The sequence below is a fragment of the Geotrypetes seraphini genome, chromosome 13 (assembly GCF_902459505.1).
Source record: "Geotrypetes seraphini chromosome 13, aGeoSer1.1, whole genome shotgun sequence".
NCBI lineage: Eukaryota > Metazoa > Chordata > Amphibia > Gymnophiona > Dermophiidae > Geotrypetes > Geotrypetes seraphini.
The window spans coordinates 12,634,165-12,647,075 of NC_047096.1; the positions used below are offsets into that span (position 1 = coordinate 12,634,165).

Genomic DNA, 12,911 nt, shown 5'->3' on the forward strand with positions numbered 1-12,911 from the left:
GACTTGTCTCTCCTAAGAAGCCAGTTGAAACATCTGGTGTGTAGGTGCAAGAAAAACCTAACGGAGGATCTACGTCTTAAATGCAGGCAACACAGTAAACTCCATTGTAGTGAAATCTTGAAGAGTAGGGAACATCCCCCATAAGAATGGATAAAATTGTCTGAAAGTACATTCCAAATGTTATCACCTCTGACAACTAAAACAGTGAATTACAGCCACTTGATCAATCTTTTTCTCCTTACATGGACAGCTCCCGCTTGTACAAAGGAGGCTGCTGTAACTCCTGTCATTAAAAAAAGGTAAAATCAGTAAAGGAGGTTGTCAATTTCCATCCCATCTCTAATCTGCTTTTATTGGCAAAAACTTTACAAAAAACAGTCTTGGGGTAGCTCACAGAATACCTAGAAGATAATAAAATTTTCTACTCTCACCAATCTGAATTCAGAAGTTACCATAATACAGAGTCTCTTTGCTAAATCTAACTGATGAAATCCTATTCAAAGCTGAATTGGACATTGACGCTTTATGAATCTGACTCGACTTGAGTGCAGCTTTTGATAGTCTTGCATCTGAACCGCCTTCAAAGACTTAAGGAGTTTGGTTTGTGTTCCACTGTATTACAGTGGTTTTCCTCTTCACTAATCATTCCTGTTCAGTTCACTTGAATAATGAAAGGTCGGAAAAGACACGTCAAATCGGGTTTTCCACAGGGGTCCTTAAGATTGCCAATTCTTTTCAATTTGTATCTGGTCCTTTTAGTTAAGTTGTTAGTCCTAGAACATCAAATTCTACATCTATGCAGATGATATACAGCTATTAATATTTGCGGGTAACAGCCAAGAAGTAATTTCTGACCTCAATAGAAAGTTGAAGGATCTTAACATCTGGATAGCAGATAACAATCTAATTGTAAATGCAGACAAATCCATAGCTATGTGCCTGTCATGCAGCCAATCCGCCCTACGTATACTTCCAGAACTAGGTGGCAAATCCATCCAACTTATCATATTTTTCACTCTATAAGACACACTTTTTTCCCACCTAAAATTGGGTGGAAATGTTAGTGTCTTATACAGTGAAAATACAAATTTTTGCCATCCCTCCCCCCGTACCTTTTAGTGTAAAGCAATTTTTTATTGAAGCAAAAAGAACACTGCAACAATACAATCATGTGGAAAGAGTAACAAATCCCCCCACACACCCCCACCCCAAACCCTACTCCTCCCCAACCCACCCCCAACCAAAACCATCCAAGCAGGAGAAGGAAGAAGCATGAAAATGCCAGCCCAGAACCAGCAGCATCCCAACCCCGTGCTACTGGGGAGGCCCAAGCATCAAAGGCCAAAACATCATGCAAACAGAGCTCTGTACTCTGATGAGCCCTGAGAGGAACACTAGCCCCCCTACATCCACTCCCATTAAAACACGGAGAAACAAAAATTAAATAAAAAAAATAAAAATAAAAATTAATAAATAAAGAAATTTGAAAATAACAACCATGGCCGGGGAGAGGCATCCACGGGTCCACGCATCCACCGCCTAGAACCGCTCAAATCTGCAACCTATTAAGAATTAAGCTCCGACTTCTTGGGGACAGTGAATAAACCCCCGTACCTTTTAAAAACACCCCGCCCCCCCCCCCCCCCCATACCTTTATGTACATACCCAGCCTGTCCGCCCTCCCTGTCCTACCTTTTAAAAACACTCCCCCGCCTGCCCCATCATACCTTTCAAAAACAGCCTGGTGGTCCAGTGTGTATCGGCACGGGCAGGAACCAGCTTTCTGTATTGCTGCCTGGGCCCGCTCTTCTTCCTGAATGGCTGCCATCAGTTCTTGTGGAAAGCTGGTTCCTGCCTGTGCTGATACACACTGGACCACCAGGCTATGATAGTGTTTTTGAAAAGTACGACGGGGCAGGCGAGGGAGTGTTTTTTAAAAGGTTTGAAGGGGCTGCGTAGAGGGGGTGTTTTTAAAAGGTAGGATGGGGGGGTTTAAAAGAATCAGGGGGTCTAACTTCTCTCTGGTTTGGGGATTTCCTCCTTGGTGAGCTGGGAGGGGTTCTTTGACAGCCTGGTTGCTTCCCCCTATTTGAACAAAACATTTTCTCTCTCCTCTTTCTTCTAGGGTTTGTTTTGGGTGAGTGATTGGTGTTGGGGGGGGGGGGGGGTTATTAGCTGCAGTTTGCTTACTAGGTTGACAGTAGGAGGATACTAAATGGTTGTGCTTTATTCCCTTTTCTTTCCGGGCCTATCAGACACAAGGGCCTTGGGCTATTGGTTAGTTCCTTTCTGCTGGTACTGTTTGGAGTTGTTGGGAGGGAGGGCACCAAAGTGTGGGGGGGGGGGGAGTGTAATGTAATATTTGATGATGAGGATGATTTTCTTTGTTTACAGCTATTGCTCATTTCTTTGTTCAAATGCTGCCTGTTACCTATTGTTGTATTCACTCTCATCAATAAAATGATTTATACATAAAAGGTATGGGGGGGATTTAAAAAGGTACTGGGGGGAGACAGGGTGCAGAGCCTGGCAGGGAGTGAGAGGGGCTGGGTGCAGAACCTGGGTTCAGAATGTTGTTTTCCTCTAAAGCTAGGGTGCGTCTTATGGAGCAAAAAATACGGTAAATCTGAAATCCTGACACTGGGAGTGTGCTGCAACTTTGACCTAAGCTTCAGACCTCAAATAAGCCAAGTAGTAAAAATGTGCTTCTACCACCTAAAACTACTGTGGCAATTAAAACCTGTGCTGACTACAGGTAATCTAGCAAAACTAATTCATGCTTTTATTACTAAAGTGGGCTAGATTACTGTAACATATTATTTTTAGGGTCAAGCATAGCCAACCTCTCCTGCTTACAGCTAATCCAAAACACTGCAGCCAGGCTTCTAACAGGCACCTGCAGTACTGACCACATTATACAAGTACTATTGGCACTGGCTGCCAATAACCAAATGAATTGAATTTAAGCAGCTTTGTCTAATCTAATCTAATCCTTAGGTTTGTATACCGCATCGTCTCCACGTTTGTAGAGCTTGGCGCGGTTTACAGTAGATGAAATAGGATGGAACCACAACAGAGGGTTAGAGGTAGAAGTGTGAAGAATATTTAGAGGACTTGGGATGCCAAGATATAAGAGTTTTCTTGATTCCTAAGTTGGAGAGAGGCTTACATTTTTGAGAAAAGCCAGGTTTTCAGATGTTTGCGGAAAACTTGGAGAGAGCTCAAGTTCCGAAGAGGGGAGGTTAAGGTTGTTCCAGAGCTCAGTGATTTTGTCTTCAAAGCCTGGCCTCTTCATCTTCAAGAGTGTACAAGAAACTGGCCAGATATCAACTTAATGGAGCTCTATCATTGCAACATGACTGATTTGACATCCCAGGCCTGAGAGATATAAAACTACCATCAGCTAGAAAGAAATCCATTTCATATGCGGGTCCTAATCTATAGAATTCCATACTTCATTGAGGAAATCCCTTACCTTTCCTTCCGGAAGCAATTGTTCCACCCACACTATGGAACCTTATGCGATTACTCGCCATAGTCTTATGTTGCCTTTTTGTTTGCCTATAGCAATCACAGTACACCTCTTCTCTTATTTCTCTAGCAAGTATTTAAATACTTCTTACATAAATACTATAATTAGATGGTGAGCCCACTGGGAAAGCGAGGGAAAATTTTCTAATGATTGAAAATGTAATCCTCATCTCTAATGTATTAGTATTGTGAACCGCTTAATACTCATGTACAAGCAGTATATCAAATACAGTGCTCCCCTGCAAGTTTGTGGTCGGCGATTCGCGGGCACGGTCATTCGCGGTATTTTCTGATCGCGATTAACTGGGCAGAAGAGGGCAGCCAGAGCGCCAGTGAGTAAAGGAAATCACTCGCTGTATGCTCCAACCGCCTCTTCCTGTACTGAAGTCGGGCCTCACCAAGCAGGAGCTGCGTGAGGCCCGACCTTAGTACTGGAAGAGGTGGTCGGAATATACAGTGAGTGATTTTCCTTTATTCGCCGGTGCTCTGGCTGCCTTCTCCTGTTTCCCCTGCCTAAAAACCATATTTGCGGTTTTTCAAAATTCACGGGGGTTCCTGGAATGTAACCCCCGTGAATTTCGGGGGAGTACTGAATAATAAATCCAATCCAATGGGAGGTGGAGCAAAAGAATGCTAATGACTACATGAATTCTCCCAGGAATAGATTGACCGATTACCCACAAGGTTCAGGAATAATGTGTCTGTCTACTAGAATGAAGATAAATTGAATTAAGAACCTAATCTTTCCTTTGTTCCCCCTCCAAGAAGGAAAGTAGGTTTCTAGCTTTAGTAATGAATTTAGACCCACATTTTCCTTTTAGTCATTAGAGTTGAAAATATTTAAAGCCAATATTTTAATGCAACAATGTCTTTTTTACAGTGAACTAGGTAAAAACCAAAACTGATGACTTTGTGCTTCTTCTGTGGTTCTCAGCCATTGCTGCCTTCTGGAAGAGAGAAAGAGAACAGTCTGTGAGTGCAAGTGGCTTTCATATGGTGGAGTTTTGTATAAAGCAACAGAACCAAAAGAAGGGAGGTCCAACCTCGTCTGCAGTGAAAAAACCAGCCAGGAACAAACAAACCAAAACTGCAGATATGTACAACGATGTAGGTGAATTTTAGAGTCTAGCGATTTTTACTATTTGCAGAGACTCTCGGCCTGACACATCATCTGTTTGGTTTTATATTATCTTTTTCAATATTTGTTGTGACATATGTTTTTTCCTTTATCTACCATGGACCCCTGATGAAGGTTGTCCGAAACACGGACCGTGTTGGGTCCCCTGTTTGGTAAAAAGGTTTTAATATATAGTTTGCTTGTCACAATAAAATTCGCCTACATCGTTGTACATAGCTGCAGTTTTGGTTTGTTTGTTCCTGGAGTTTTGTATAATCCCTGAGCAAACATTTTACATGGCTACATACTGATAGGTACTATTTTCTGTTGCACGGATGCTGTTCACTTAGTGCAGGGGTGTCCAATGTCGGTCCTCGAGGGCCGCAGTCCAGTCGGGTTTTCAGGATTTCCCCAATGAATATGCATTGAAAGCAGTGCATGCAAATAGATCTCATGCATATTCATTGGGGAAATCCTGAAAACCTGACTGGACTGCGGCCCTCGAGGACCGACATTGGACACCCCTGACTTAGTGGATTGGAAAGTGAGATGGACCTTGCTTGTCCTTTGTCACCTGCTAGTTTGTATTTTGTGATTAAAGAGAAATACTGTAAATGCTACACTGAACTTGTATGTTAAAAAAAAAGGCAGTTGATTGCAAGGCTAGGATAATGGCCAGCTGCAAATATGTTTTATTCTAGTGCCCATTTAGTGTATTTAGCTAGAACAAAATTGACTTCAAACCTTTGTTTTCAATCTTAAAGTCATCTGGAAGGAGATTGTCTTGCCGATTCCCAAGGACAAAAGCCAGAAACGACAGGATGAGAGCATCTAGGATTCCGATAATGGCCAAAATGTAAGCCCAGCGCACTGTGCATGCTCCCAGCGTGTATTTATCAGCTTTATCCCCACACATCCTTTTCACTTCAGCAGAGTCCCATCCATCAGGGTATATCATGCAGCCAATCATCAGCCCAGCAGCTGCGGACCAGGGAAAGAAAACAGCAGATTAGGAAACAAATCTGATCTCAAGCCAAAACAAATTGTGCTCCAGTGAAATGGCCTGGAAATGAAGGATGGGTTTAGGGTGGTTTGTACCTGTCAGCATGTCTGTTCCTATCATGAAAGTTTGCTTTCATAGTATCAACCTTGGAGAGAACAGAACTGACAACTTCTCTACCTCATTTAAAGTTTACCTGCTTTTCTAACATGTCCATAAGTTAGGTGTGGTAAAATCTAGACTGTGTTCTAACATTGGACTTTCCTATGCACTTATGTTCCCATTCAAACCTCAAAATAATTAACGCAGAAGCACTTATTGCCTCCTACTAACTGGATAATGCATTAGAGCTCAGGTTCTGTTCAACCCAAGTTGTGCATGCAACTTAGGGCTGGATTCACTGGATCGGTTTGCGATCAGATTTCCCTCCGGCTCGATTCACTAACGTCTCCTGTGATCTGCTTACAATCCGTGCAGGTAAATGAGGGGAAACGCATGCAAAGAAATTTTTGAAACCGACTGGGCTGGCCGATCAAGCTGGGGACCAGTTGAAAACATCTTTCTGACTTTCCAGTTCCATTGAATTCCTGCTCCCAGCACGCCCTGCTCTCTGCTGCTTCAAATCTCTCCTGCCTGCTGTGCCCCGAATTGCCACCCTGCTCTTCCCCGAATCTCTCCTGCCCTTCCCCACACTACGAGTCCATGGTTTTAACCCGCTGGGCAACAAAAAAAAGTCACGGCTCCTACAAATCCCAAAATGTGGCCCTGTAAAGGGTTTGAGTTTGAGACCACTGTTCTAGAGGATCAAAATCTAGTAAATAGCCTGAATTTACTCCCCCCCAACCCCACCTCTGTTTCTTACTACTAGAGCAGGGATTTCCCCAATGAATATGCATGAGATCTATTAGCATACAATGAAAGCAGTGCATGCAAAAAGATCTCATGCATATTCATTGGGAAAATCCTGAAAACCCGACTGGATTGCGGCCCTCAAGGAGGGACTTTGAGACCTCTGGAGTGAAAGTGAGGACATTTTATTGGCCAATTCATTTGGGTAAATTTTTGTAAAATCAGTGGTTCCCAACCCTGTCCTGGAGGACCACCAGGCCAGTCAGGTTTTCAGGCTAGCCCTAATGAATATGCATGGGGCAGATTTGCATGCCTGAAATCTCCATTAGATGCAAATTTCTCTCATGCATATTCATTAGGGTTATCCTGAAAACCTGTCTGGCCTGGTGGTCCTCCAGGACAGGGTTGGGAACCACTGGTGTAAATGTTTTGAAAATTGCCCTTAATCTTAGATTAAGCCCCTCTATCTCTCCTCGAGTCCAAAGCAGTCTGTTTTTCCATTATGCTAAGGATTGGAAGCAGTGAAACGAAGGAGTGAAGAAAGTGCATAATGCATAGTACTTTGGACTAGTTAATTGTCTTAAAATCATACTGCCAGCATTTTGATCAATCCGATTCTCCTTGCTGCTCCTACCTAATTGGCTTCACCAGGCCAATAAACCCTATAACTCAGCTACTGCAGCCTAGCATTTAACATTTTTTTTTCTATTTTAATCTTGTTTATTTCTCTTATATCTGTTGTCTTTTTTCAATAAATAGATAAATATTTTATAATAAATATACTTTCAGTATGTTTAAAAAAAACAATTGATTTATGTGAAGTACAGCTTAGCTTTAATTTGTAGTTTATATCAGTGGTTCCCAACCCTGTCCTGGAGGAACACCAGGCCATTTGGGTTTTCAGGCTAGCCCTAATGAATATGCATGAAGCAAATTTGCATGCCTATCACTTCCATCATATGCAAATCTCTCTCATGCATATTCATTAGGGCTAGCCTGAAAACCCGATTGGCCTGGTGTTCCTCCAGGACAGGGTTGGGAATCACTGCTTTATATCCCCTTGCCACTACAAATTAAAGCTAAGTTGTGCTTCACATAAATCAATTTTTTTAAACATAATGAAAGTATATTTATTATAAAATATTTATCTATTTATTGAAAAAAGACAACAGATACAAGAGAAAAAAAATAAGATTAAAATATAAAAAAATGTTAAAATGCTTTAAATGCCCATCTCAATGCTATAGCTCTCACTTTCTTGTTATTATTACTGTTTTTTTATATAATTTCGCCAAGCTTCTTTAACTCTTGGATCTTAATTTGTGGACTTGAGCATAAATAGTATATTTGTTAACTTAGGAATTATATTACTATTGTATTTGATATCTATTCTATTCTTGCTTTCTGTACAAGTGTAATACTTGAAATTTAAGTTGAAAATAATAAAAAAAAAAAAAAAATGCTTTAAATGCTAGGCTGGGAATAATAAGGTTATGTTACTTAGGTGGATGTCTGAAAATCCCCAGAATGCCTAAGCATTGAGGTGTCTCAATGATATATAGCACTAGCATCATACTACCACCTGTGGAAGTTATAGGGTTTATTGGCCTGGTGAAGTGAAGAAGAAATATAGTATATTATCACAATGGCTCATATGCCTACCTCATTGGAGTATGAGCTTACCTGCTGCCAGTTGCATCCATGCGCAGATTTTGTATACAGTGGCGGAATTGCAGAAGAAAAAGAGACTGAAGCACAGCATTGAGCCAACGATGAGAAACATGGAGATGCCAACAAAGAACATGGCGGTCTTGAAAGCTCCTGAAGGAATGGTCTCAAAATCTAGGGCACTGCCTCGACAGATGAGCTCTGAAGTGAGGGCATTGCCAATGCAGTAGCTGAAGAGGCCAAAGTAGCCAGCTTGAGGTGTGTTGATGCTGTCGCCGATCCAGTAGGGTTGGATGAAGACTACTACCATAATGACAGCAAAGCAAATGGTGTAGGTGGCCCACAATACCCCAATGGCCCGTGCATTCCTTACATAGTTTGTGTGGTAGATTTTGGCCGCCTCTTGGGCTGGCAACATCTCTGTCATGGTGCTGTGGTTTTAAAGTTTCCTCCGTGAGTATTTCAGATCCAATTAGTCTTCCACCAAGTTGAGTTGGTTGTTTGAATTGTCGGTTCTAATCTGGAGTATATTCCACTTTTAAGGCTGTGCTTTAGCAGCTTTCACATGCACTATTCCCCTTTTTGAGCTTCAATTTGTATAAATAAATTGTACTGAAAGATGCTAGTGAGCATGCATGTTCATCTCAATGCTTTAAAACTATTAGATGAGTTAACAAGTTCTTCAAGTATTTCCGGCATTAGGTTTTATTTTGCTGGTTTGCTAGTCCATGTTTAGTTGACATGTGCAAACTATTAGCTTTGCTCCACAGGAGCCCTCCTCTCTTAAGCTCTGTTCTTTACCTCAGCAATAAAATACCAGGGTTAAGTTTAGCAATTCAAAACCTGATGAAATATTTACTGCTTTCATTGTTGTGGTTTAATTTGCTGGAGTGCTCAGTGTTTGAGCTTTTAGATTCAGGCAGGCAGCTGCTGCTGCTGCCTAAATCCTCAATTGCACAGAAAGATGCTTTGGGGATTCATCTAATCCTAACTGGTTTAATTTGAATTAAATCTCAGGATGAGTGCTATTTGGGTGCTGGAAAAAGCTGCCCTTTAAGGTGATATGGAGGACTCGAGTACATTCTGAAACAGCTAACACCTTTGTACCCTACTTATGGTTTTCAAAACATGTTTCATTCCTTAGTCAAGCAGGGGTGTCAAAGTCCCTCCTCGAGGGCCGGAATCCAGTCGGGTTTTCTGGATTTCCCCAATGAATATGCATTGAAAGCAGTGCATGCAAATAGATCTCATGCAGATTCATTGGGGAAATCCTGAAAACCCGACTGGATTCTGGCCCTCGAGGACCGACTTTGACACCTGTGCCTTAGTGCTTCTCAACCATTCTTTGGAGCACACTCAAGTCAGTCCGGTCTTCAGGATATCCACAATGAATATACATGAACATTTGTTTACCAAGGAAGCAGTGCATGCAAATTTATATCATGAATATTCATTGTGGATACTACTAGTTATCATTTCTGGAGCGCTGAAAGGTGTATGCATTTCTCAGTCAAGTCAGCCTTTGTATTCTTCATTAATTTTTCTTTATTCCGTTAAGTTAAATCTTAGAATCCATTAATTGGGGACTAGAGCTAAGTTTAAGCATATATTTCTTTATTTAAATAATTTTCATAATATTATTATTTCATGCTTAAAGCTTTCTGTACAAGTTTATGCTTGATTGTTTAAATATGAAAATGATAAAAAAAGAAAGGTGTATGCATTTGACATTCAATAGGCAGTCCCTGCTAAGAAGAGCTTACAATCTAATTTGAACAGACAGACAGGACATCTCGGGGTTGGGGAGTTTTTGGTAGGAGGAATGATGCGATGGGTATAAGTATCTGACAGCAGCTTCAAAAAAAGTGGGCTTTTAGCTTGGATTTGAATTCTGCTAGAGACAGAGCATGACCTATTGACTCTGGCAGCCTGTTCAGGCATAAAGCGATGCAAGAAAGAAGGGACGGAGTCTGGAGCTGGCAGTGGGAAAAGGGTGCAGATAAGAGGGACTTACTGATGAACGGAGTTCACGGCGGAGGCGTAAGGGAAGATAAGTAAGGAGAGAGATTGAGGGGCTACAGAGTGAATGCGCTTGTAATTCAGAAAGAGGAGTTTGAACTGTATTCGGAAACAGATGGGGAGCCAATGAAGTGAATTAAGGAGAGGGGTAATGTGAGCGTGGCAACTCACATGGAATATGATACCCTAAAAACCCCACTGACTGAGTTCAAAACAACTTCCCTAGCCTATAGTGCTAACTGCAAAGAATTTAAAAAAAAAAACTTTTTGCATGATTGTCTAGTAATAAAATATATGAATATGCTGCAAGTCGACATGTGCTTCAGTAGACAAAAAGTGTTTTGTACAAAGAGGGTCCTGGTTGTTTCTTATGGCAGATGGGCTGTTGTCCGAACTGTGCTGGCAGGTTTTAGTTCTTCCAGCTGGCACTGCTTTACCTAAACCTTTCAGGCAGTGCTTAGGAAGCGGGAAAGTTGGTCAAAAATAAATCCCTCAAGCTTTTTAGCTTTAAAAAGTGACAGCCACAACATGTGAAAGATATTTCTAAACCTCATTTTTTGATACAAAGATGAAGCTGCCTGAAAGCTTAATGCTGCAGTTTTTTTTAAAGTGGGAACTTTAATTAGTCAGGTGATTGTTGGCTGTGAGAAGTGTTCCTAATACAATGAATCAGTATGAATGGCCTTTCCCAATCTGCAGGGGGGAGGGGGCGGTCCACTCCAGGTGCATGCCCTAAGGGGGTGCACAGCCCATCGGGTCCGGAACCGTCCTCCCTATTCTGCCGCTGCTGCTTTCCTTAACCAGGAGCAGCAGTAGTAAACATTAAAGCAGGGGTGTCCAACCCGTGACCCAGCTTCTGCTCCCTCTCGAGTCCCAACACAACCTTCTCCCTTCCTTCCTTCTGTGCCTCACTCTGGCAGGTGTTTAGCTTCTGGCCGGCTCCCTTGGTGCAGTTGTTTTTCTGTTCAAAGCCGTGGGCGGCAGCTAAGGAGGAAGCGTTCCTTCTGACGTCACGAGTCTGGTTTCTTGGCAGTTCAGTTTAACTTTTGTCTACATATTTCTATTTTTAGTTTGAGATTATTCCATATTGGGTGAGGGTATATCTCTGTTCTGTGTGTATGAAAAGGACATAGTTTTCAGTTGGCATTGACTACGGGATCAATTGACTGTGTGGGATCTGGCTTGTTAATTTTACAATGTATGTGTTGGTGTTCTAGTGCTCACTGCAGTGTTTAAGATGCTGCCTTTTCCTAGGTACACACTTGTTGTGTGACATGTGGATTGTTTCTAAAAATCATGTTTTTCATATAGATGAGGGGGGTGTCAAAATATGATGGGCCCCAGGTGTCACATATGCTAGGTACGCCACTGCAGCTACAATACTACTTTATCCTAAATCAATAAAATAGACATTTTTTTCTACCTTTGTCTTCTCTGGTTTCTGCTTTCCTCATCTTCCTGTTACTCTCTTCCTTCCATCCACTATCTACCCTCTCTATATGACATCTTCTCTCCTCCTTTCAGAAATTGTCTGCTTCCCCCTTCCATCTCTTCCTCCACCCCCATTGGTCTGACATCAATCTTCTTCCCTTCCCTCCCCTCCCCAATGGTCTGGCATCTCTCTCCTCTCCTTCCTTTCCCTCTCCTACACCCCTATGGTCTGGCATTCCACTCTCTCCTTTCCTTCCCTTCCCTTGTCTTCCTTCTCAATTTATTTGTTGCATCTGTCTAGATTAAATTCTTACCACCCAGTCAATTTCCCTTTTCACAGTGGCTACAGCTTGCCACCTCTTTCCTTTACCTCCTCCAGTATTTCACTAACTCTATCTTCTTCCCCCCATCAAGCATCTGCTCTTTTTTTATTTAGCCCCTCCTTCCATCATGTGCCCTCTTTCTCTACCCCTTCCATCCAGCACTTCTCCTCTGTCAACTTCCAGTGCATGCTCTCCTCTTTCTCTCCTCCCTACTTCCATCCTGCATCTGCTCCCCTATTTCTCTCTTCCATCCAGCATAGGCTCCCCCTCCCTACTAATATCCAATGTATGCCCTTTCTCTCTTTCCATCCACCCCTCTTCCATCAGCATCTGCTCCCTTTCTCTCCCTCCATCACCCTTCCATACCAGTCTCCTGCTCCGTTCTTCCTCCCTCCACCCCAAAGCCATTCAGTATCTTGCCCCCTCACCTCCCCACTGTAAACTTAAATGCAGTCATCGCGGGACCTTGCTGCATCTCCCCGCGGCTGCTGATTGCTCTGGAACAAGAAAGCGACATCGGAGGGGGTGGACCAGCAGTCACAGAGAGATTCAGAAAGGTCATAGAAACATAGAAGATGACAGCAGAAAAGGGCTACAACCCATCAAGTCTGCCCACTCTGCTTACCCACCCCCTGTCTATGCCCTAATGACCCAATTTTCTTATCTTGACCCTCGTAGGGATCCCACATGGGTATCCCATTTAATCTTAAAGTCTGGCACGCTGTCTGCCTCGATCACCTGCACTGGAAGCTTGTTCCAATGATCAACTACTGCGATGACTGAATTTAATATTTACTGCCACTGCTGCTGGGTCAGGCAAGCAGCAGCGGCAGAATAGGGTGGGAGGTTCCAGATCTGGTGTGCTGGCTGTGCACCCCCACTTAGGGTGGACTGCTCCTCCGGCACCCCTTTGGTTTGCCACTGCATTAAGAACAGTGTGTGGTTGTGCATGCTGTACCTTACAGCAAACACT

At 42.6% G+C, this 12,911-nt stretch overlaps 1 protein-coding gene across 1 annotated transcript; it reads right to left on the minus strand.

Annotated features, from left to right (window-relative positions):
* Nucleotides 1-4,190: 4,190 nt before the first annotated feature.
* Nucleotides 4,191-9,105, minus strand: LHFPL5 (LHFPL tetraspan subfamily member 5). The gene is made up of 3 exons (XM_033919224.1): nt 8,181-9,105; nt 5,393-5,629; nt 4,191-4,478 (listed from the first exon to the last, which is right to left on the minus strand). The coding sequence occupies exons 1-3, from the start codon at nt 8,590-8,592 to the stop codon at nt 4,462-4,464; spliced, it is 666 nt and encodes a 221-aa protein (XP_033775115.1). The 5' UTR covers nt 8,593-9,105; the 3' UTR covers nt 4,191-4,461.
* Nucleotides 9,106-12,911: the final 3,806 nt, after the last annotated feature.